Source organism: Pempheris klunzingeri, chromosome 5 (genome assembly GCF_042242105.1).
Source record: "Pempheris klunzingeri isolate RE-2024b chromosome 5, fPemKlu1.hap1, whole genome shotgun sequence".
Lineage (NCBI taxonomy): Eukaryota > Metazoa > Chordata > Actinopteri > Acropomatiformes > Pempheridae > Pempheris > Pempheris klunzingeri.
The window spans coordinates 13131931-13152902 of record NC_092016.1 but is presented as its reverse complement, the minus strand read 5'-3'; the positions used below and the strand labels follow the sequence as shown (position 1 = coordinate 13152902).

Genomic DNA, 20972 nt, shown 5'->3' with positions numbered 1-20972 from the left:
ACTCAGCCTGCCATCTATCTACCCAACGGAAAACACAGTCCTTCTCTGGAGGACAATTATCCATATAGTGGGTGGCAAATTAGACTTTGATGAATTTAACATTCAAAGGGTGATTTTTCAAGTCTAAATACCAAAAACAACAAGCATGCCTCATCTGAGCGTCTTACACCTATACCAATACACACGGCTCTCCTCAAGACCCTCCGCTCTCTGCCTTTCTCATTTTCATAAGCGGATTTGTTCCAACTGTGTGCCGTGGCACACCTGAGAGACAGCGTGTATTGTCACTCTTTTGAGCAGAGAGATATAAGAAAGTAAATGAGAGAAGGAGGGAGATCTGCAGACCGTGTGCTCTCAGTGCAGTTCAAGTAGCCCTCTTCACAGCTAGCCGCATATGTATGAAGATGACAGGGTCTTGCATTTCCTTTAGAGCTGGAGTGCAGGTGGCTTTCCACCAGCCACTCTCCTCCTGGTAAACAGCACCTACCTTTAAACACATTCTGCCAGCTATCATTGCTTCACATGACATAACTTTATCTTTGGAAATATCAATTAGAACCAAAGTTGAATTGTGAGACAGTGGGCTCATAATTGTCTCATAACTCACCTTTGGTTCTTGCTATAATTCAGTGTACCTGCCCTGGGCAGGCAGGTTTGGGCTTTTCCTTCAGTTTTTCAGTATGACTTTGGGGCTCTGTTATTAACATGAATCGCAAGCCCTTTGACTATGTGACAAAAAAATACTAAGTTAATTACAGTGACGCCACGCAGAGTCTCTGGATTAGAGGCCCCCTGAGCCTTTGGGCCGCTGAGCTCGGTAGGTCCTTTAAGTAATACACCTATGAGAAGAACATGGGGATAAAGGGCTGCCATCCCCCTTTTATTTCATTACAACCATATATTGTTGTCAAGGGTGTTGCTATTAGTATTGTTTTTAGTGTGCACTGCTGTTAAAATTATGACAATTTAGCACTTAGGAGCTCAGTGCATGCTAGCACAACATGGCCAACAAGAATTCAGTGCTTAAGTCAAACTCTGATGTCAGCATGTCAGTTCAGAAACCTGGATTTGTTTGACCACTTAAACTTGTTTACAGTTCCACGCAGAGAGGTATACAGTTTTTTAATTTGGGCAAAAAAGGGAGCACTCATATCGGGTTGGTATTTAGTATCAGCAGAGAAATAGCTGGATCGGTAGATTGGTGCATCACTAGTTTAGACATTTCAATTTTCCTTGTTCTCCAAGTTCTCAATGGTTTTACATTCTTGTTCTTAACTCCAGGAGCAGCACAGGTTGTGTATTCTGGGACACCTTCATACAAATCACTCCAGCACCAAGTTAGGACATACAGCATAACCTCTCCCATCACTAAGGGCTTTTTCTTTAACGCTCCACTCTTGGCAAACAAAAATCATGAACCACATCTAATGACACCATTCATTTCAAAGATCCCTGGGGCTGGTGCGTCTGGCTGTAATCATCATATTAAATCAAACATTGCTTAAAACGCAGAACTGTTGTGCACTATTTAGTCCACTGCTGAACTTCTCAACCCTATCTGCATGCTTTATACGTATGTTTTATTTATACATGACCCTTAGTCTCAGGGAGTTAACTGCTTTTCTATAAAAAAGAACAATGTACAAAGTGGATACTCAGGTTATGCTGTACATTTACAATGGATGAGTACTATTTATCTCTGGAGAAAATAAACTGCAGCCAGTAATTCTGTCTGCTAAACACAAAGCCTGAAGGACCTGGCAGCTATTACCTTTTACTGAATACATTATGTGTGACATTATCCAGCCAACACAACGTCATCATTCTATTCAAATTGAGACACAATAAATACTACCGCAATCTTCTGAGGCTAGGATCCATGAATCAAGTGAACCACTAATCCAGTTAATATGAACACTGGAACCCAGAGGTCAATCCTGGAATAAATGTGATGTTTCGTTACCATACGGACTAGAGTGGGAATACTATACACTGGAATCTGGAAAAATTCATAGTTTGAGAAAATCAATACCAGTCATGTAATGTTTATTTATGGTATGTGTAAGGGGTTTGCTTTTTGATGGGCAACAGCATAGCCGAAATATATATAATGGCACAGCTGGACAACAGCAAGAAACTAGTTGTCAGAACGCCCTTAAAAACATCTAGATATCCTGGCATACAAACAATAGAAAATCATCTGTTTCTTGAGGAGCAATGGCCACACGGAAAAACGTACAGAGGCAAGATGCTACAAAGCACTGTGAGTTGGTAAATCTGCTGAGGGGACAAATAAGATACTAGACACTGAGGAGAAAAAAACTGGAAACAGGAGGGGAGGGACGGCAATCATTAGTTCAAAAAACCCTGCAGTGAGGCTGTGCAGCAGAACCACAAGCCTGATGATAGAGACAGAGAGAAAGAGGTGACCCATGGAGCAGATGAGGGTGGGATGAAAGGGAGAAATTGCAGGAGGACAAAAAGGAGGAAGGAGAAAAATGTCTAGTAGATAAAACAATAAAACATCAAACTTGAGTGACGCAGTGACATCTGAACTGATTAAAGATTAAATGAATCTCTCTACCTCACTGTCTACCAGTACGTCTCTGACCTGCACTGTTCTGTTGACTGGTTGGCCAACAAGAGTCATGGCTGTCAGACCACTACTGATTTTAGCTCTGCACCCGGCCTGAGTGATAATGACACTTGCATTATCATTAATCTCCATCGCAAAGCAACTTTTGTTTTGTAGATCGTCACCAAGGATTATTAGGATTACTCCAACATTGTTGGAGTGACAGAGATAAAATGTGACCTACACATACTCTGTTATATATTTTATAAACATGAAAAAAACATCTTAAACAAGATCCTACATAGCTGATTATAGAATAAGACTCCAAATGCACACAAATATAGTGCAGATCACTAAATTCTCTGCCTGCTGTTGAACTGTCAACACAAAGTGCAGTTCTGCTGTTTTTCACTGTGAGTGTAGTAGTGTGAGCGTATTCCTGTGTTTCCTCATTAGTCTGCAGGGGCACAGGGCCTTGAAGTGAGACAAAGGATGGATTCTCCTATGCAGCAGAGAGCCCAAAGGCCCAAAGACAAACAGGACCAGAGCGATGGGGAGGACGTAGAGAGGAGAGGACAAAAGGTAAAGTCTGACTATGGATAGCAGCACAGTGACATTGATCTATTAAAACTTTTTGAAGACAAACGGGTCAGTAGCACAGCCGCAAAAATACAACAATCACATCATAGTTAATAGTAAATAATTGCAAATGCTGATAATTGTTTTGTAGAAAAATCTTCCTAAACGACACATTCTGTGTTGTGTTAAATCTCTAGACTAAGTTACAGAGACAACACCGGCAATGTATTTCCTTCTTCTTCAGAATTTGCATTTGCTTAAACACCTTAGAACGAAGGCCAAAAACATATAATAGTTATATATATATATATATATATAGTTATCAGTTAAATCATCACTCATGCAAGTCACATTTTTGTGGCTTCCAGTAGCAGCTGTCTGCAAAGCCCAAAACAGAAACATTAGGGCAGTTACACAACACAAATTGCTCTGCACAATAAGTTTCTCATTATAAAACATAACCCAGTATCAAATATTAACCAAGGCTATTACATTGTCGGTTAGGTGAACGCTGAGCCTGATATAACATTGCAATTAAAATTCTGTTTGATACTAAATTTTGCCCACAAACATTCTGAGGTCAGCGTTTGAAGACAGCTCTTATCTGATTAACTCTCTGGCTTGAGGTGGTGCATCACTCCTGTGCATCATAACTGCAGGTTACAAACACCCTTTATTGCCTGTAATTGATCAAAGCTTAACTCTACACTGCTTGTCCCCTTTTAAATGAGTTATGCTATCCGAGGCTCTCCCTTTCACAATGCCCACCAGGAGATGCACTGCACCGTGTTAACTCATTTACGAAGCCACTGAAGTATATAAATATCCCCAACAAGCGGTGCTATGTGTTTGCATTACCATGGCTGTAGGCTGTCTCCTTTTAAAGTGAACCCTGGCCTGGTAGGGTGACAGGGTAAGCAGCACTGCTCTCCTTTGTCCGCTTCTCTCATTAGCTGACCAATCACTACAGGAATATATTGCTCTGCTAGGAGGTTTGATATTCATGCTTCCAGGTGGAGCATAACCTCAGGCCCCTCTCTGCTTCTCTTTGTCACACAATACATCCCAGACAGCACAATGGAGGGCTCAGCAGACTGCTACCGACACACTGACAGACTGCCTGCCTGCCTGCTCTCCATCCAACCCACACACACACACACACACACACACACACACACACACACACACACGAAGAGACACTGGGGAATATTAGAGGGCCATTTGGTGAAAGAAACCCAAACAAGCTCTGCGCCCACATTTAGAGGCCTCAGCATCCTGATATGACAGTGCAACAAATCAGGAGAGTTGATGACATTTTTGAGAGAGAAAAGAGTTCATGCGTGTGAGCTCGTGTTTAAATGAGTGCATAACAAAAGAGTCATTTGGCATCTCATCTTCAGCTAATCTCTTTCATGAATCCCAGTAAGCCAATGCAGGTCAGGCAAAGTTTAATTTCTCTGTAATAACCCGCTGGAATATCAGAGCTGTGAGTGAGACAGCCATGAAACACAAGGGTGAAGATTAAGGACCACATCCAAAGGCAGCATCAGAGCAGCAGCCCTTTGCAACCTTAATGCATCTCAACTCTTTCATTACCAATAAGACGTGACTGATAAAGTATAACTGACAAGCGGCAACTCCCACATATCAAAAGCCCATGAAAGAGCTTGGAGAGAGCTGGAAGCCGGGGCCATCCTGCCCTGCTCTGCTGTGGAGACGCTGCAGTGATGTAATCCTTAATCGCAACCAGCCATGCGCCGCAAGTTCAGCCAATCGAGATGCTGGTACGCAGTGATGCTGGTAAACACAACTGATGTTCTCCTGAGGTTACTCCACATGAAACATTCAGATGTAGCACACATTTTAATCATTCATATGAAGCATAGCAACAGTGTGTCAGCCACCGTGAGCTCTGAACACACGCACACCTGCGCACACACACACACACGGCAGAAGGCATTCTTTCGACCCTGCCTGACACATTGTATGATGTGCTGACGTCCTGACTTTACCTGCAGTCACCAGGGAACTCTGAAGGGTCACACTGGACATTGCAGCTAAAACTGTAATAACTCTTCAGTGATGAAGACCTTCAGCCACAATTATTGTGTCAAAACCATTTTTCAAAGCTTTTCATATGAATAAAATCAAATAAATTGCATTAAACCGTAACTTACTTTTTTGCCAAGTGTGTCCGTAGCCCAAAGTATCCCAAAGTATCCCAAAGAAACTGTCCATAAGTACTGAAATTTCCCATTGAAAGTCTGGTCAGTAACTTTATTTGATTATTCACTGATCACATAGTTGTTCATTGAAATAAAAATATTGGCAATTTTAGATAATTTTGTCCAGGCAAAGATATTCACAGCGTTTACATACGAGAACTTTGGTGTTAGTGTAATGAGGGTTTTACCAAAAAACATGCCTACACTTCTCAAAGTAAGGAATCAAAAAGGTTTAATTTGGTATATCGGTAGAACTATTTCATAGCAGACATTTTGACTCATTATAGTAGGAATAGCAAAGGTGTTACTAATAACATTAACAATAGCTCTGTTCTATTCAAGTGTCCCAGTAATCCATCACAATGAGTCAGTATGCAGAACACCAGGACCCTGAAACTGCAGCATCTAAGTGGATTTCGCCCACCATTCATTTCAGTATTTACACCTGTGTGACAAATTGTCTTCTTTTAAAAATACAAACATCCTGTGACGATCACAACGTCACAAGAGGTACAAGACTGAATGTGTGTCAGGGTAACAGTGGGACGGTCCTAAGATCGTCCTGGTTGGGGTCTGGATGGCATCGGTCACCTCACCACCACTGCCCTCCAATGGTATTCAGAGAGTAAATGACCTTAGTGGGAGCGCTAACAGCCAAGTCTTTGTCAGGGCTTTTGGAAGGGGAATCCTGTCCATTGAGTAGCTGTGGAGTCACCGTAGCAACAGCTGAGACCCTGGCACCGTGCTTCACAGTAAAGCACTCAAAACACACACACACACACACACACACACACACACACACACACACACACACACACACACACACACACACACAGCTCCCATCCCCCGACAGTCTCCCCTCCAGACCTCAGGAGAACTTGAGCAATGATTTTGGTCACAGCAGTAGTGAAAGCATAGAAAGTCCTACACTAACTCTTTATTATCTTAGCACATCCCATTTGTTTTACATTTTCAATTTGGAGTTGATTTAAGCGGCACTGCCCTGAAAGCTGGAGACTGGTTTGTTTTATCAAAATAGTTATTAGAAAGCCAAAGGAAATCACAGGTTTTACAGGGCGCAAGCTATAATTAACTCTTTTTTCTGGAATAGAGTGGGCCAGTTCACTGTGCTGACAACCATTCAATAAATCCGTAATTCATTAAAAGCACAACGACAAATCATTGGAGGATTTTGTGATGTGTAACAGATTCACTCTGGTGAGAGAGAAAATCAGTGCGATGTGCGTCTTGCATCATCACACTTTTTCAATAATCAGCAAAAACACGAGAAAATGCAAATCCTCAGAAACAACAGGACTTGTGTGGAAGGGAGCTTAAACACACCCTACTCTTTCTATTAAAAAAAGCTGCTCAAAAAGCAGAACAATCCTTTTAGCGATAAACAATAGTTACTCCGTGTCAAAAGAGGCTGCCTCTCTCACTGCCTCTCTCTGCCTCCTCTCCCCCACACAAAGTTGACAATACCTTTTCAGCTGTTTTACTTTGACAACAGACATACAGGCACGTTAAGAATCATATTTAAGGCTTCCTTTTAAGCACAAGCTGGGAGACAGAACATTTAAGGCAAACTCAGAACAAACAACCAGCATTTAGATGCCCAACTCATCAATAATTCCTGACAGAACTAAATTAGAATAATGTTGAGAGTTTTTTGTTTTTCGTGGGGGGGGGGGACCACAAACACAGTGAGTGTATGTTGTGTTTACAGCTGGTGAGTCAACTTAGCCTTATCTTGGATTAACTATATGCTATTTTCTTTAAACATGATTTGTCTGTTATTCAAACATGTCAATGTGCATGACAAAAATATGATGCACTGCTGAAGTCTCAGTCGGACTCTCTGCTGCAACACTGCATTAAAATCCGAGAGCAGAAGAGGCCTGAGGGCAACAGAGGATTTCAGGCACTTCCATCAACCTGCGACTAGATGAGAGCTAAATCTACAGGGCTGTGTAATTATGAGTGCTCATTTTTCCTCCCCCAAACATAGTGGAAAGATCCATAATTCATTAAAGCAAAACTTAAGTTCATGCATCACAGCTGCCACTGCTTTAAAAAGACGGACACATTTCTGCCCTGCCTCTGAAAGCCCTCATTGCTCAGCTGTGATGCGTGCATATTTTGTGTTTCTAATTTCTGCTCAGGATGTTGGTGATGCTGGTCAAATGTAGGTGGCTGTATCAACACAAACACTGTGGCAATGAACATGTCATAGAAGAAGCTGATTCCTGGTTCAACATCAGATAAAGGAAGGAGACTGGTGTATTGTAAGTCGGGGGCAAATCTGAAATTGGAGCCATTAAACAGTTTAGGGAAAGGACCAGAGTGTAAGGGAAACAGGTCTGGTGGGAATAAAAGAGCACATTGGAACAGGATAGGAAGGTGAAAAAGAGAAAGAGGGAGAGACAGAAACACATAGTGAGAGAGACTCATGAGAGACTGAGAATATATGACCTAGTTATGCCTTTTACTTTGCATTCCCCAGTCTAGGTGCCCTGGTACCCAGGGTGATTTTGGTTTTTGGCAGGCCAGAAGCCTGGAAGGAAGGAAGAAAGGGAGGAAGGAAGGAAGGTCTAAAGTTTAAACTAAATGAGGAGCATGCTCCAGCGGTGTGGCTGGCCAGGTGTATTGTCCTGTTCCCTCCCGAGGCCAGGTTGGACAGAAAGACAGTCAGGATGCCAGACAGTCACGGCAGTGCCGGAGCAGGCTCCTCTTTCACTCCACTCCCCTCCTTCCAGCCAGCTGACGTCAGCCAACCAGACCACACGACTCTGCTGCAAACAGCACACCTGCTGGCTTCACAGTCCATCTGGCCCAGCTCCATCACTGGCTCAGCTCTCCGAGCAGAAATGCAGGTCTGTTTACAACCTGGGCACACAGTCACGATCCTACAGTAATTGCAGTGTCTATTTCATACTTGCTCGTGGGAGAGAGGAGAGGCGATTGCGGCATAGCCTGCTGATGGTAGCAGATATCAAAGTGACAATAATCGTGCATGTCTTATTTGTCGTTTCACAAGGCACGTTAATATTTCACTGGTATGTTGGAGAACGGCTTTAATGCATCTACATGTTGCTGACTAATAAGGGAAATCTCTGAGGATTTCCTTACACACCTTTCTTACAACTCCACAGCATCCACAAAGGAAACAATTTTGTCTTGGAACTGATGCGACGGGGGCCTCTCACCTACTACTTATGAAATCAGCGTGAACATGAGACTGCACAATCATCAAAGGAATGCTTGTAGTGGTGAGACAAAAGGCAGAGATTTTTTCAACATCAGGGCCCAGCTCCGTTCTCATCTTCACAAGCAAAAATCTCTCAGATGACAACGTCAATAGTTTGTTTTCCACTGTGGTGAATGGAGGAAAATGTCACACAGCGCTCACACCTGTGTAGATCTACCAGAGCCATAACGTGTAACTTAGCAGGCATGTTCTCCACGGCAGCAACGGGATACCCCGTGTGCATTATTGATGTCAGAGGTTCAAGGGAAACTGCATGAGCAACAAGGCTAAATGATGAACAAACAAGCAATAATCCAACGAGCAGCACGACCTCAAGCTAAGACAAATGATCCAGCCAAAAATCCAGTCATGCATGCGAGAGTGTGGTGTCCTTTTGACATCCCATCACCCTGAGCTTGAGGGCAGTGCCATGTCTGTCCTACAGAGCTCCCCTCTCACAGCCTGCCACCAAATTCACTCACATATTCTGGCACTAGCGGGTCATGTGAGGGAAACACATCCCCCTGAATCAGCCTTCTGTGATTTGAAGTGATGAAAATAACTGCATATTTCTATTCAGGCTCTGTGGTTTCTCTTGGTAGACACCAGAAGCGGGACGTGCAGGCACTTGCTGTCCCTCAGCAAACACTCGCTGCTCTGTCTGCCAGGTCAGACACAATTGCAGCGCTATTCAGTGCATAAACTGTGGCAGACAGGTGACTAACCTGAATGGTGCACGTATATTCCGTATCGTCCAGCAGTCTGACGGTGCAGCTGTATTCCCGCTCAAGATTCCTGATGCTGCCACTCATAAATCGGCTCAACATCTTCCCAGTGAATCGCTGCTCTGCGTCTAGGACCAGAACAATAAACTCAACACCAGCGTGCAAGTGAATGTCACATTGAGCGCAATCCCCGGTCCCCTAAACGACCAGCAGCCACGGATTCAGCCGCCGAGGCGTGCACCATTGTTGTCCCGTTAAGTTTTCGCGCAGTGGGCCCGTGCTGAGAGCAGAATCCAAGGATGCCCGCATCCAGATCCAGAGGCAGCTCAAAGCCTTGCTGTGTGTCCGTGGCAGAGCCGAGGATTATCTCTCACCATTCACCGCTGCCACTTGAGCAAGCGGGCGGGTCCCGATGAAAACTGACGTCAAAGTGAACCAACAGGAGCGTGTGGCTTTTTCTCTGCGCTTTAAGATCCGATATTGGTTTTTTTTTTTTCTTCTCACGCTGCAGTTTGTCCTGATACACAGCTACCCGAGGCCCGGAAATATTCACATTTGACTCTTTTATTGGAAAATATCCCGCATTGTCTTGCAATTAAACATGCGATCACGTTTTATTTAGATTGTAAAACTGCTGTGTGATGACTGCAGTGCCTTATCCCGTTTTAAACCAAAAGCTGTGGTGATAAAAATGCTTCCAATCCAGTAAACCCAGGCCAGGCTTCTGTGGGCTTAAGCATACATACAACACACCAAATATCCCTGAGAGGAGCTCCGGAGGCAAAACCTGGGTGGAAAATATCTTAAGCACTTAATGTGTCTTGTGCACTTGACTAAATGGCTTTCATGGCAATGCTTTGCACAAGAACCAACATCATGCCAGACTGACCGAAACCACGGTTAGGGGTTTATTTAATTGTAAATACTTTCGCGAAACTTGGGTCATCCTGAAAAGGGGGCAAGGCATTATATATAAAACTCTTCCTATCATAGAGGTTAAATAGTCCATGTATCTGACTGCCACCTGCAGGCCTGCTGTCGTTAGTGCGCTTTCAGCAGACATACACATACACATCCCTGTAAGAAAATCATTAACCGGTTTGGTGCGAGGATTCTCTGGAAAATCAAGGCATGTAACTTCAATTAAATGTCAAATTATTCCCAGCAGTTTAACCTTAAACTACTTGATCATAGGCGTGCAGATGGATTTCACTCATCAGTACTAAAGCACACCACATTGCACATAAAATGGGTATAACAGTCTACTGCTGTTGGGGATATAGCAACACTTTAACAATTAGGGTCCAAAACGAGGCTCCCTTTACCGGACTACTTCTCTGCCGTGACCCGGATTCGAACCGGGGTTGCTGCGGCCACAACGCAGAGTACTAACCACTATACGATCACGGCGAGCTAGCGGAAGCGCTGGTGACGAGCGGAGAGATTTCGCCTATAAGACGGCATGCAATGATAACTACCAATGATGCCGAACCGGGAGGGAACTGCAAACAATCTCTAACAAACCGACATGTTAGAGAATTGGAAACTGTAGTGGCTAATTCAGGCAACAATGAGGTGGTTATGGTTGTTATCGTTTAGCTAACTTTGACTAGTTAGCTAACTTTACTGTTAGCTAAAGTTTAGCTAGCGCTCACTAATTTAACGTTAGCTACTGGTGGGCCAAACAGACCTGCGAAATACCTGTATTTTGTCCTGCGTATGTTTGTTTTTTTGTTTTTTTTTTACCTATTTAGTAAAGTGTAGTAAAATATTATGCCTGTTTTTACATTATAGTTAATAAAGTTACAGGGGAACGCGAGTTTGCAACTTTGCACGATGCTAGCGGCGTTTCAGCCCATTTAATTTACGCTACATGTCTTCGTTTATGCGTTTAATGTTTGTCTTTCACTCTGAAGTCCTAAAGGGTAATAATCGTACTTCCCTTTGGCTTACTTACCATGATCTTGACATTTCTGATCATTTTAGTCTACGTGTCCTCACATGATGAGGGTGGCACGTTCCGTCTTTTAGTCTTCAGTCATGCTGTTTGATTTAAAGAGGCACTTTCACTTACTCTGTCAGGTTTAAGACAAACCATGATTTAGCATCATAACTGTTAAATTACATGTAGTCCATTAAATCACACTTTTTAATCCAGTGAGGCAAGTTTCAAGAGACTTATAATCAAAGTACTGGTGGAAGTAGTTGTCTTTATTAGATAAATAATTAACAGTAATGGTCAAAAAATCAAAACAAATTGTAAAAAATTAGGCTAGCCAGCTTGCCACTAACGAAAAAGTATAATATGTAGTATTGTGCAATTTATGATGAAATCTCTGGTTAGCAAAAGTGTTAATGTTTCTTCAGTGTTGAGCTAAGAGTTGAAGGCTGGTAACACAAAGCAAACGCATACCTTCTACCTACATCATTCACTCTCTCATTCATCATCACCAAACACAGACAAGTCAGATGCATGATTACCAATTGAGTAATTCCTAATCACATCAATAAAAAAAAAACGTGACATTTTCATAGTAGTATTTACACAAACAGGACCAGAAAGGTCTAATGTCGAAGACTGAAATCTTGCAGTTCATTCTCATCGTTCTCCTCAGGTTCGTTGCTCCTTGTAACTGCAACTTTAGCAGCACACTCTGCCTTTCTGGTGAAAGGGCGACATGGACCAGCCATAGTCTGCTGCAGCACTGGTTTGTTGTTTGAAATGTTGCCCATACTTTGAGCAGAAGCACCTTCTTGTTTCTTGGCAGTTGCACCATTCCTCTTGGGCAGTTTACAAGATGCTATCAGCGGCTTTCCTATGTCCACCTGTTGGCTTTCTGTCTGGCGCATCTTACTGTTCATGTGAGTATAGTGCAGATCCACCTTGATGACCAGAGATTCCTAACAAAAGCACACGATAAAGCATTTTGACATTTATTGCATGTACTTTCTTGTGAAGACTTGTAAAGACTTAACACATTATCACTGGCTGCATACCTTAAGCTTCTGAACAGAGCAAAGTTGTAGAGTACAGTCTGGGTTATCAGATTTCCTAAATAGTAGAGAGTCCATCTCCTCCGACCTGCCTGGGCCCGAAAATATGTCTTCCATTGGCTAAGGTTTCAGAGAATAAAAGAGAGAATTACAATTTTTAACTAGGTGTAACAAAACATGCATAAGGTCACTCTCAATAAACATATATACACATGGTATCTATAATAAATATTGACACAGGCATGGCACTGACTCGCAGCTAGAAATACACAAAAATTGGATGCAGTCATACATCACTACGTCACTAGGTGTCAGTATGGTCCAAGATAAGAATCTGTAGGGGAACACGCGCATGTCTCACACCAGCAGAAGTACAGCAGACTGTAACTGATTATACTTCCTGCTTTGTCTTTGTCTGTGGTTGCAGCAGGCTGGAAGTCTATATATGGGCAGGACTTCCTCAGACATGTGGAACGTGGGGGGGGTGAATGGTCATCATTGAGAAATTCCTGCTGGCTAATGGAAACTGACTATTCCATGGTGAGCAACATGGAATTTATGATGTAAATACAACTTGTAGTTTTTAAACCTAACCTCATTCTTACAAAAAATTTGCCAGATGTCACTGTATGATGTCTTCTGTGGCCTCTAAATGTATGACAATAAAACTTGGCAAGATGTCTGACAAGTAAAAAAATAAATATTTACAGGTATGCTTCTCAGACTGATGGTGCAGTCCTGGGTGTGGGGACCTGTGGTCTTTACAGTGGCAAAAGCCACCAAGACATTAGAGAACAAAGCGGAGAAGCTGACTTCCACTTCTGCTCCGCTAGGGAACATCAGCCGCCTCTTCTGTGGTAGCTCTGAAAGGAGATATAAAAAAAAAAAGAGGTTCTTTAAAAAAAGAAGACTAAAAGTAGCATGCTCTACTTCTATTTGCGTCTGACTGTAGTTTTGCATTATTATGGTATTAAATTACTGAGACAGGGAAGCTGATTTTGCTGATCATTTGATTAACCACAGCAGGGACTTTCAACTGCTCTGTTATTTTAAGATGCAGACTTGTATGATTCATCTAGTCTGAAGGAGACTGAGGAGATTTTCAGATTAGATAGCAATATTCCTCTTCAAAGGGGTTCACGCAATTTGAGGAAGCTATGAGGTGTCAAAAGGCAACTTCCTTCTATTAGACATGAAAATACTTTTTGTAAAATGAACCTGTTCCTTGTTGTGATTTCTCAAAAACAATGTGTAGCTTTTTTTGAATGGAGATAAATATTAAACCACAACGTCTGCACTTGGTTTTTGCCCAAGTGTAGGAGGTGTGAGGAAACTCCCACTCAAAGAGAAAAAAGATCAAGAAACGGAACTTGATGGAAAATAACGTATATTTGGGATGTCGATAGATTTTACATAGCATGCTAGTGACATTTGACTTGGAATTCAATAAAAATAGTTTGCAAAAATGTTCTTAAACACACCATTTGCTCGTCTCCAGCTGGCATCTCGCCGGTTTAGTTCCCTTGTGTGGCCTGTGGTACAAACTGGGTCAGCGAGGGATCGAGGTTCCTTCAGGGTGTGTTTGATCTCCACCACCTGCTTGCCTTTGACGAGAGGGTCCCTGGCCAGATCTGAGGGAGAACATGAAGGTAAATATGATGCCTGTGAGATCAGAGGACAACAGCAGCTTCACATACAGCTTCATGTACAATCTCTTTTCATATATTTTACTCAGTCCACTTTGACCAATTTTGAGAAAATCAACACATCATTAACTGCTGAAACCTCTATAAAAACATTACGCACACTCTTCTGACCATGGGACTGCCTGGGTTTTGCAATAGTGTCCGAGTTAGTTCTAGAAATCATCATATTCACATGGCTGGCTTTGAGGAACTTAGGGAAATTTTAGTTAATAGTTAATATTCACAGTAATTGACTGGACTAGATGAGACTTGGAAAATTCCTCTGCACAAGATTCAACACATGCAAACACAGGAATCTTTTAAATGGTTAAGAGCATGTAATGGCTTGCCAGCAGTGAAACCATGTTCAAATTATTTAATAATGATTTATGCTTGGTTTTTGAGATGATTTAGGGTCAGGGATATTTGTATTTCACTATGTTCCCATAATGGATGAGCAACCAGCAGCTCATCATCAACATCTCTTTTTCCATCTCTAAATATGTCCCAGATAAGATGAGCACATATCAAAAAAACAAAGGCCTGGAAGTTTTTAAGTTACTGCCCATATTGTGGCTCTGGGATTTCAAAGAAAAGTACACATAGCTAAAAGGATAAAACATGTTGTAAAAACTTCCTAAGCAATGGTTCATTTGGTCATCTAAATTTGTCCACATACACAGACACACACACAGTGCTGTTTGCAGGGCGTCCTGCCTTGCTAGTTCTGATTTTGTGAGTGATCACATGAGAGCAGTGGCAGTGGATGTCCAAACGGCAAAGCAGCTGTCTTGCACTCTGCAGCTCTCAGATGTCTTGCTGTTCTCTAGCCAACAGTGTGAATGTCCAGAGAATGAGGTCACATGCTAATGGTACCTCGAAAAATTATTCCGCCAGAGACCCATCACACAGACAAACATGCTCTCGAGACGGGACAACTTGATAACTCCCCATCACACCCCAGCTCAGTCACAGCTATACTTCCAAGTCCTAAGTAAACAACACTAAAATGTGTTGCCAACGATTATAAAACTTGTCTTTGGTCCACCAATCACACCAAAGAACAACCTGCCCCCTTCACTACTTATTTTAGTATTAGCCATAAATTTGTTCATATGAAACTTCCACTTTCTCTGTGGCCGCACATGTCCATGCACCTGCTAAAAACTGTCAAAAAAAGCTACAGCTATTTTTGTTACTGCATCAGATTTGTCACCATGGTCTTAAAAACTAAAAAGACAGCCACTGAAATACTCACCCTCAGACACCATCTCTAAGACATGAGTGACCTTTCCCGGCTGTAGGATGTGTGCATTCAAGTACTTAGTGAAGATCCCACTACTTTTCCCTCCGTCTTGGACTTCAAAAGCCTCAGCATCTTCACATCTGCATCAGTTAATAAAGGAAATGTTATTCCAAAACAGGTAGCAAAAGAATTAGTTCTGCTTTTCTACAGCATGTTGGCTTATTTGAAAAATGATTCTCAGGTCACAAGCCTATAATAATTGTGTTTGCTGAATTGGTTTGGCTATCGGCTCTGTATTTGTAATTAAATATTTATAAAGCAACTAATAGAAAGTACATACGTGGCGTAACCGTAAACAGTGTTCCCACTGGGTCCCAACGGCATGATAAATGAAGGTATGCAATCCTGGTTGTACCTTAGAATATAGTTTGTGGAACAAAGAAGTAGTCAAAATAAATCCTGATAACTTGTGTATTACAACAAGCAAATTCAACTAGTAAGTACAGATTTTAAAAGTTTAAATTTGCAGAATAAAGCATGTATAATAACCACTTTACAAATAAATTCCATCTGTCAACGCAAACAGTAATTAATTACTGCACCTACCATTTTCTACAGGTGTCCAGTAGGATTACATTCAGTGCAGTCCGCCTTTGCTGCATGTTAAGCATGACCCTCTGTACACAGACACAGTTTTCAGGTCGGTATGGTTGTGGAGCATCAACAGCTACCAAGTAATTCCTCCCAGCACGCTCATAACCATGACCCGCATAGTAGAAAAGGCCTGCCAAGAGTGATAAAATACACATGTAGTTACAGCTGAAAGACTGTATAAACAGAATAAATCATGTTTGGAGCAGTTTAGAGAAGAGGTCAAACAGGGCAGCAAATAGATGCCTGATTTCTATACAGAATATATTTCAAAACATGTAGGCTTTCTCAATTTTCCGTCATTGTTTCACTATCAGCAACAGAAACAAGAGAATAGTAGCACAGTATCATTCTGACACAGCATGATAGTTATCACTATATTTATTATATCATGTGCATAATTTCATATTGCAGTTCCATGATTATAGTGCATTCCTCTCTACTGTTTAACAACAGTAGTGGCATAGTTCCTCTGAACAACTAGTCCTTGCTCTGCATGTTTTCATACACTTCCATGCCACTTCTCTTTTTTCACATGCAGATAGACAGAAGTTAAGTTGGCTGTCAGTATTAATCCACCCTCTCAAAGTGTTGTAGGCATTCAAGAAGTGCAATTCACAGCATACAAAATTGTGAACAACGTCTACACTTCTTTTTACCCCTTATCTGCCCATTCAGCCACACGTACGTATAAAGCAAGATGCTATAAACCACCCGCAGGTTCATGAGCCATGACAAGCAGACAGCCACGGATAAGGACCAGGATATGACAATAGAAGTTGGAATGTTGCACTTCAGGTCCCGCAGAAATCTTGTCAAAAAGTACTATGTCAGCATTTCTCCTAGGACTACAGCTTAAGTCATGAATGAGCTGGCAAAAGTGTCTACCTAAGACAAAAATTATGCACAGGCAAATAATACTGACCATAAACCCCTCTGTCAAGGAGCTGAATGAACTTGTCGATAGCGGCCAGCATCTCCTCCCTGGTGAGATCCAGCAGGGAAACCACTCTGAAGCCAAGCTGCTGTAAGAGATTGGCCAGCTCATGCACATCCATAAGGGGGGCCATCAAGCCGGGGTGGTTGGAGTAGTTCAGGTTGCCAATAAGTAGGGCAACTTTATCAGTAGCTAAAATAAAGACCACAGCAGAATTCATAAAAAGCATGGAAGGGATTTCATCAGAATACTGCAATAGTTGTCTTATTGAGAGCTCTTAAAATAACATGGGTTGACACAGAGTTTCTTTCCATAAAACTTTACCTGTGGGTGCTGCAGGAGGAAGGTGATCAGTTTGCACTGGAGAATATGGAAAAAAAAGAGAGGCACAAAATAGTTTTTTAAAACTGAAATCTGATTTTAGGTAGGATTATTCCATCCACAGGGATCATACAGTGTAGTACAACATAATAATTTGCTGATTTTTTGTGATTTGAGCACACCACAACATAAGTTAGGAGGAAACCATGCAAGAGGTAGTTTCACTTTACATCACTTTCCTGTTGTGTGTCCAAGTACTACTTGGAGTCTAACTTCCTTTTTAGTCTGTAGAAATGGGAAAGTACCTTCAGCATAATGGAAACAACTTAAAGACCAAATGCTAAATCATTTGAATGACAGGAGTGCAAAGAAAAGCTGTTTCTCTTCACAGCCCTTTCAGTAGAAAAGAAGGAAGAAATGTCTGAGAAAATTACAATGATAAAATTGTGAAAAGAGAAACTTGATAAAAGCAGTTTCAGTTATGACTTACCAATGTCAACATCGACTGGTTCAGTCCATCTCTCCTCTAGCACGTTAGATATGGAGCACAGGTATGTTCCTCTGTGTTCGGCTGTTGCTCGGTCAATCTGCAAGTACCACAGTAGAATGTATTCCTACCATTGTCTGTCTTTCTGGCTGTTCCCCCACATGAAACATCATTCAACCATAAATCAAAACTTTGGCAAAATATTAAACGCATTTTCTGATTGAGTTACAGGGCTGGTGAAGGGTGCATGAAACAGAGTCAGTGAAATGACACAGCAAATATGACATTGTGTACACAATCACTATCAACACTGAGGTAAGTAAACAATCGTCTGTCATCCGTCTTAACCTGAAGCGTGTCACCGGTTTTGTCCAGCAGTGGCTGTCCATTTCTGTACCACTGATAGTGTGGAGTGGGGATGCCAAAGGCAGCGCAGCAGAGAGAGAGTTTTGTACCTCGTCGGACTGTCTGGGGTTTAGGGTTGACGGCAATGTGTGGCTCACCCTGCCAGTGTGCTGGTAAACCTGATGTTTGAAAATAAAAAGGTAGAGACTTAAACATACAGATAGCAATAATAAACTAGCAATATGCGTAAATCTGATGGCTTGCAAAATGACACAAGCACCACACTACCACATAAATTAACATGAGGAGGACACATTGCATACCTGATTTATCAATATCCAGCACCTTCACTTTCACCCAGTCGCTGAACACGCAGTTGCAAAAGTGGTCGTTCACTCGGCACACAAAGAGCTGAGTTTTCTTAGCTTTGATGGTCAAGTCTGCTTCGGTGCCACCAGATATCTTGAAAAAGAAAATCATAACCGAGCACAGAAAAATCAGTGTGAGACTGTCTTCTCGATATATCATTTCACTTTGTTTCAGTAGTTATTTTAAGAAGCTAGTTAATCCCTCATTTACACAGGTGGTTTCCCTGAGATGAAGATCTCAGATCAAGACATCAGTGCACCAGAAGAAACATGTTCAATATAGACATGGACACAGAAAGTAAGCAATAACAAGTGCCATTCTAAACGCTTGAGTTTAATGCTTTAATACCTTCAAAAGAAAATAGATGTGGACTCGTTTGGTTTTAACTCTTACACATCGGCACATGTATAATCCACATACCTCATTTTCATCCTCAGTGAACCACTGGTAGTTGAGGACACCTGTGCCCTCAGCACGGACACTCAGGGTCACCCTATGGTTCACCGGCACACACACACAAACAGGATGACGCACGATGACGATGTCTGAAACAGATCAAGTGAGAATCTCAGTCACATGAAATCACACAATGTTGTGTTTTTCTTCTGAAAAGTCTCAGCATGCTGAGCCTGTGGAGATATAACATACCGCTGATCATTATTCGACAGGGTTTGGGGCGGGATCCAGTCATCTGTGCATTTTATTCTTCTTACATCAGACAGTAGGCTGTTGAGTCAAAATTTAAAGTTGTTATTTTCCAGTCATTCGCTGTAGTAACTCAGAATACGACGAAATGAACAGCATTTGGAAATAGCGGTAAACGTGATGTCTAGCCTGTGCCCGTAACTTCTCATTTCTTGAGAGGTTATAATGTACACCGCAGAGAATAATACGATGAATTCAGTCAGAAAATGTCCTAATTTAGTTTGCTCAACATGTCCGTAATTACACTGTTTCAGTGCATACCTGCCGCCAGCCTCGCACCAGTCGGACCTCAGCCAGAGTATGTTTTCCTCTAACTAACCTCATAACTTAAATCATAGATGTGACTCTTCCCTTTCCCGGAACGAAATAGTTACCGGGGAGCATGTAATATAGGAGCATCTCAAAGAATATAAAAGACTTCTCGTCGACAAAATACTGAGATTTGCTTTGATTTTAAAACAATATGATGTCTTAATTCGAAAAAAATCATATAGTAGTAGACTGCGCCAGGTAAATCCATATGAACCATTTAAGCAAGATGTAGGTTGCTCCGCTTTTTGTGATATTACGGTAGTAAGTAATCGGGCTCCTTTTCAGCTGCAGTACAAACACAGGCTGAGGTTGATTTTTCAGTGACACGGTTAAAATGTGTCCTTAAAAAAGGACGACCTCACACTGGGGTTTCACTGAGATAGAGAAATCATGCGTTATTCTCAATTTTCTGTTGTTAATGTGAAATTGATGAAATATAAATGATTACCACAATATCCTCACCCTATAGTAAAGATTAATTAGTCTCTTCTTGGCTTGTACAAAAGCAACAGCTTTTTTTATACAAAAAACAACTTTTCACAACTATACTTTTCATAACTATACTATACTTTTGTTGAAGGTTTTAAATGAAATGTAATCAAATAATATGTTCAGTAATGCTTGCACCATTTTTGCTAATTTTTTGTCTAAAATATACTTTATTAATATAAGTATATACTTAATAATAATAATAATAATAATATTACATTTTATTTATAGGTGCCTTTCAAAGCACCCAAGGACACCGTATAAGACACAGATAAAAACAAACTGAAAAAACAAGTTAAAAGTTATAACAGTTTAAAAAAAAAGGGGGAGATCTGCAGAGTGATAGTCACAGTGAGTAGGCTTGTTTAAACAGGTGGGTTTTGAGGTGGGATTTAAAGATAGTCAATGTATTGATGTTACAGATGTCCGGTGGGAGGGAGTTCCAGAGGCGGGGGGCAGAACGGCTGAAGGCTCTGGACCCCATGGTGGTCATACGGGCAGGGGGGATAGTGAGGTTGATGGAGGATGATGACCTGAGAGTCCGGCTGGGTGTGTTTATGTGAAGGAGTTCAGTCAGGTATGGAGGGGCGAGGTTATGGAGGGCTTTGAAGGTTAGGAGGAGGATTTTATATGAGATGCAGTATGTGACAGGGAGCCAGTGAAGCTGTTGGAGAACAGGGGTGATGTGATTGATAGAAGGGGTCTTGATTATATATGTTATTTTTAGTATCTCCTTTATATTGCAGATATGCTGCATTTTTACAAAAGGGTATTCGGTTTGAATGATGATTTTTGCCAGATTTGAGGATGTGTTGTCTTTTTTTTTACTTTTGTTTGTTAAAGCTACATGTTGTTTATTATTTTATTCAACCAGAAAAGCTCTGTGAGTGTCTTGGCCAAGATACAACAGTGATTGTGAATAACATTTCTGATACAATTATGTAAAAGATCTAAAACAGCCTAAATATCTCCATAAAAAATCTCAGTTAAACAACTCAAGAACTGTCCCAAACCATAAAAATAAAGGTCAACAAGTCAAACAAGTCAAACATATCAGTATTCCGAAATACATTGACG

At 41.5% G+C, this 20972-nt stretch overlaps 2 protein-coding genes and 1 non-coding gene across 3 annotated transcripts in view; all 3 read right to left on the bottom strand.

The window, feature by feature from the left end:
• LOC139201510 (FERM domain-containing protein 5) overlaps nt 1-9456 on the bottom strand; it is a 54177-nt gene extending 44721 nt beyond the window's left edge. The window contains exon 1 of the mRNA XM_070830841.1: nt 9355-9456. Coding sequence (XP_070686942.1) covers nt 9355-9456 — 102 coding nt within the window. The remainder of the gene's footprint in view (nt 1-9354) is intronic.
• Nucleotides 9457-10692: 1236 nt separating this feature from the next.
• On the bottom strand, nt 10693-10764 carry trnah-gug (transfer RNA histidin (anticodon GUG)). The gene has a single exon. It is a non-coding gene; the product is annotated as a tRNA-His (tRNA).
• A 783-nt stretch (nt 10765-11547) lies between these two features.
• Nucleotides 11548-19406, bottom strand: malt3 (MALT paracaspase 3). Its single transcript, XM_070830624.1, has 15 exons — nt 19356-19406; nt 19038-19115; nt 18810-18934; nt 18344-18482; nt 18024-18199; nt 17679-17775; nt 17192-17227; nt 16856-17059; nt 15886-16063; nt 15620-15694; nt 15292-15419; nt 13830-13979; nt 13057-13211; nt 12352-12468; nt 11548-12255 (listed from the first exon to the last, which is right to left on the bottom strand). The coding sequence occupies exons 2-15, from the start codon at nt 19078-19080 to the stop codon at nt 11920-11922; spliced, it is 1959 nt and encodes a 652-aa protein (XP_070686725.1). The 5' UTR covers nt 19081-19115; nt 19356-19406; the 3' UTR covers nt 11548-11919.
• Nucleotides 19407-20972: the final 1566 nt, after the last annotated feature.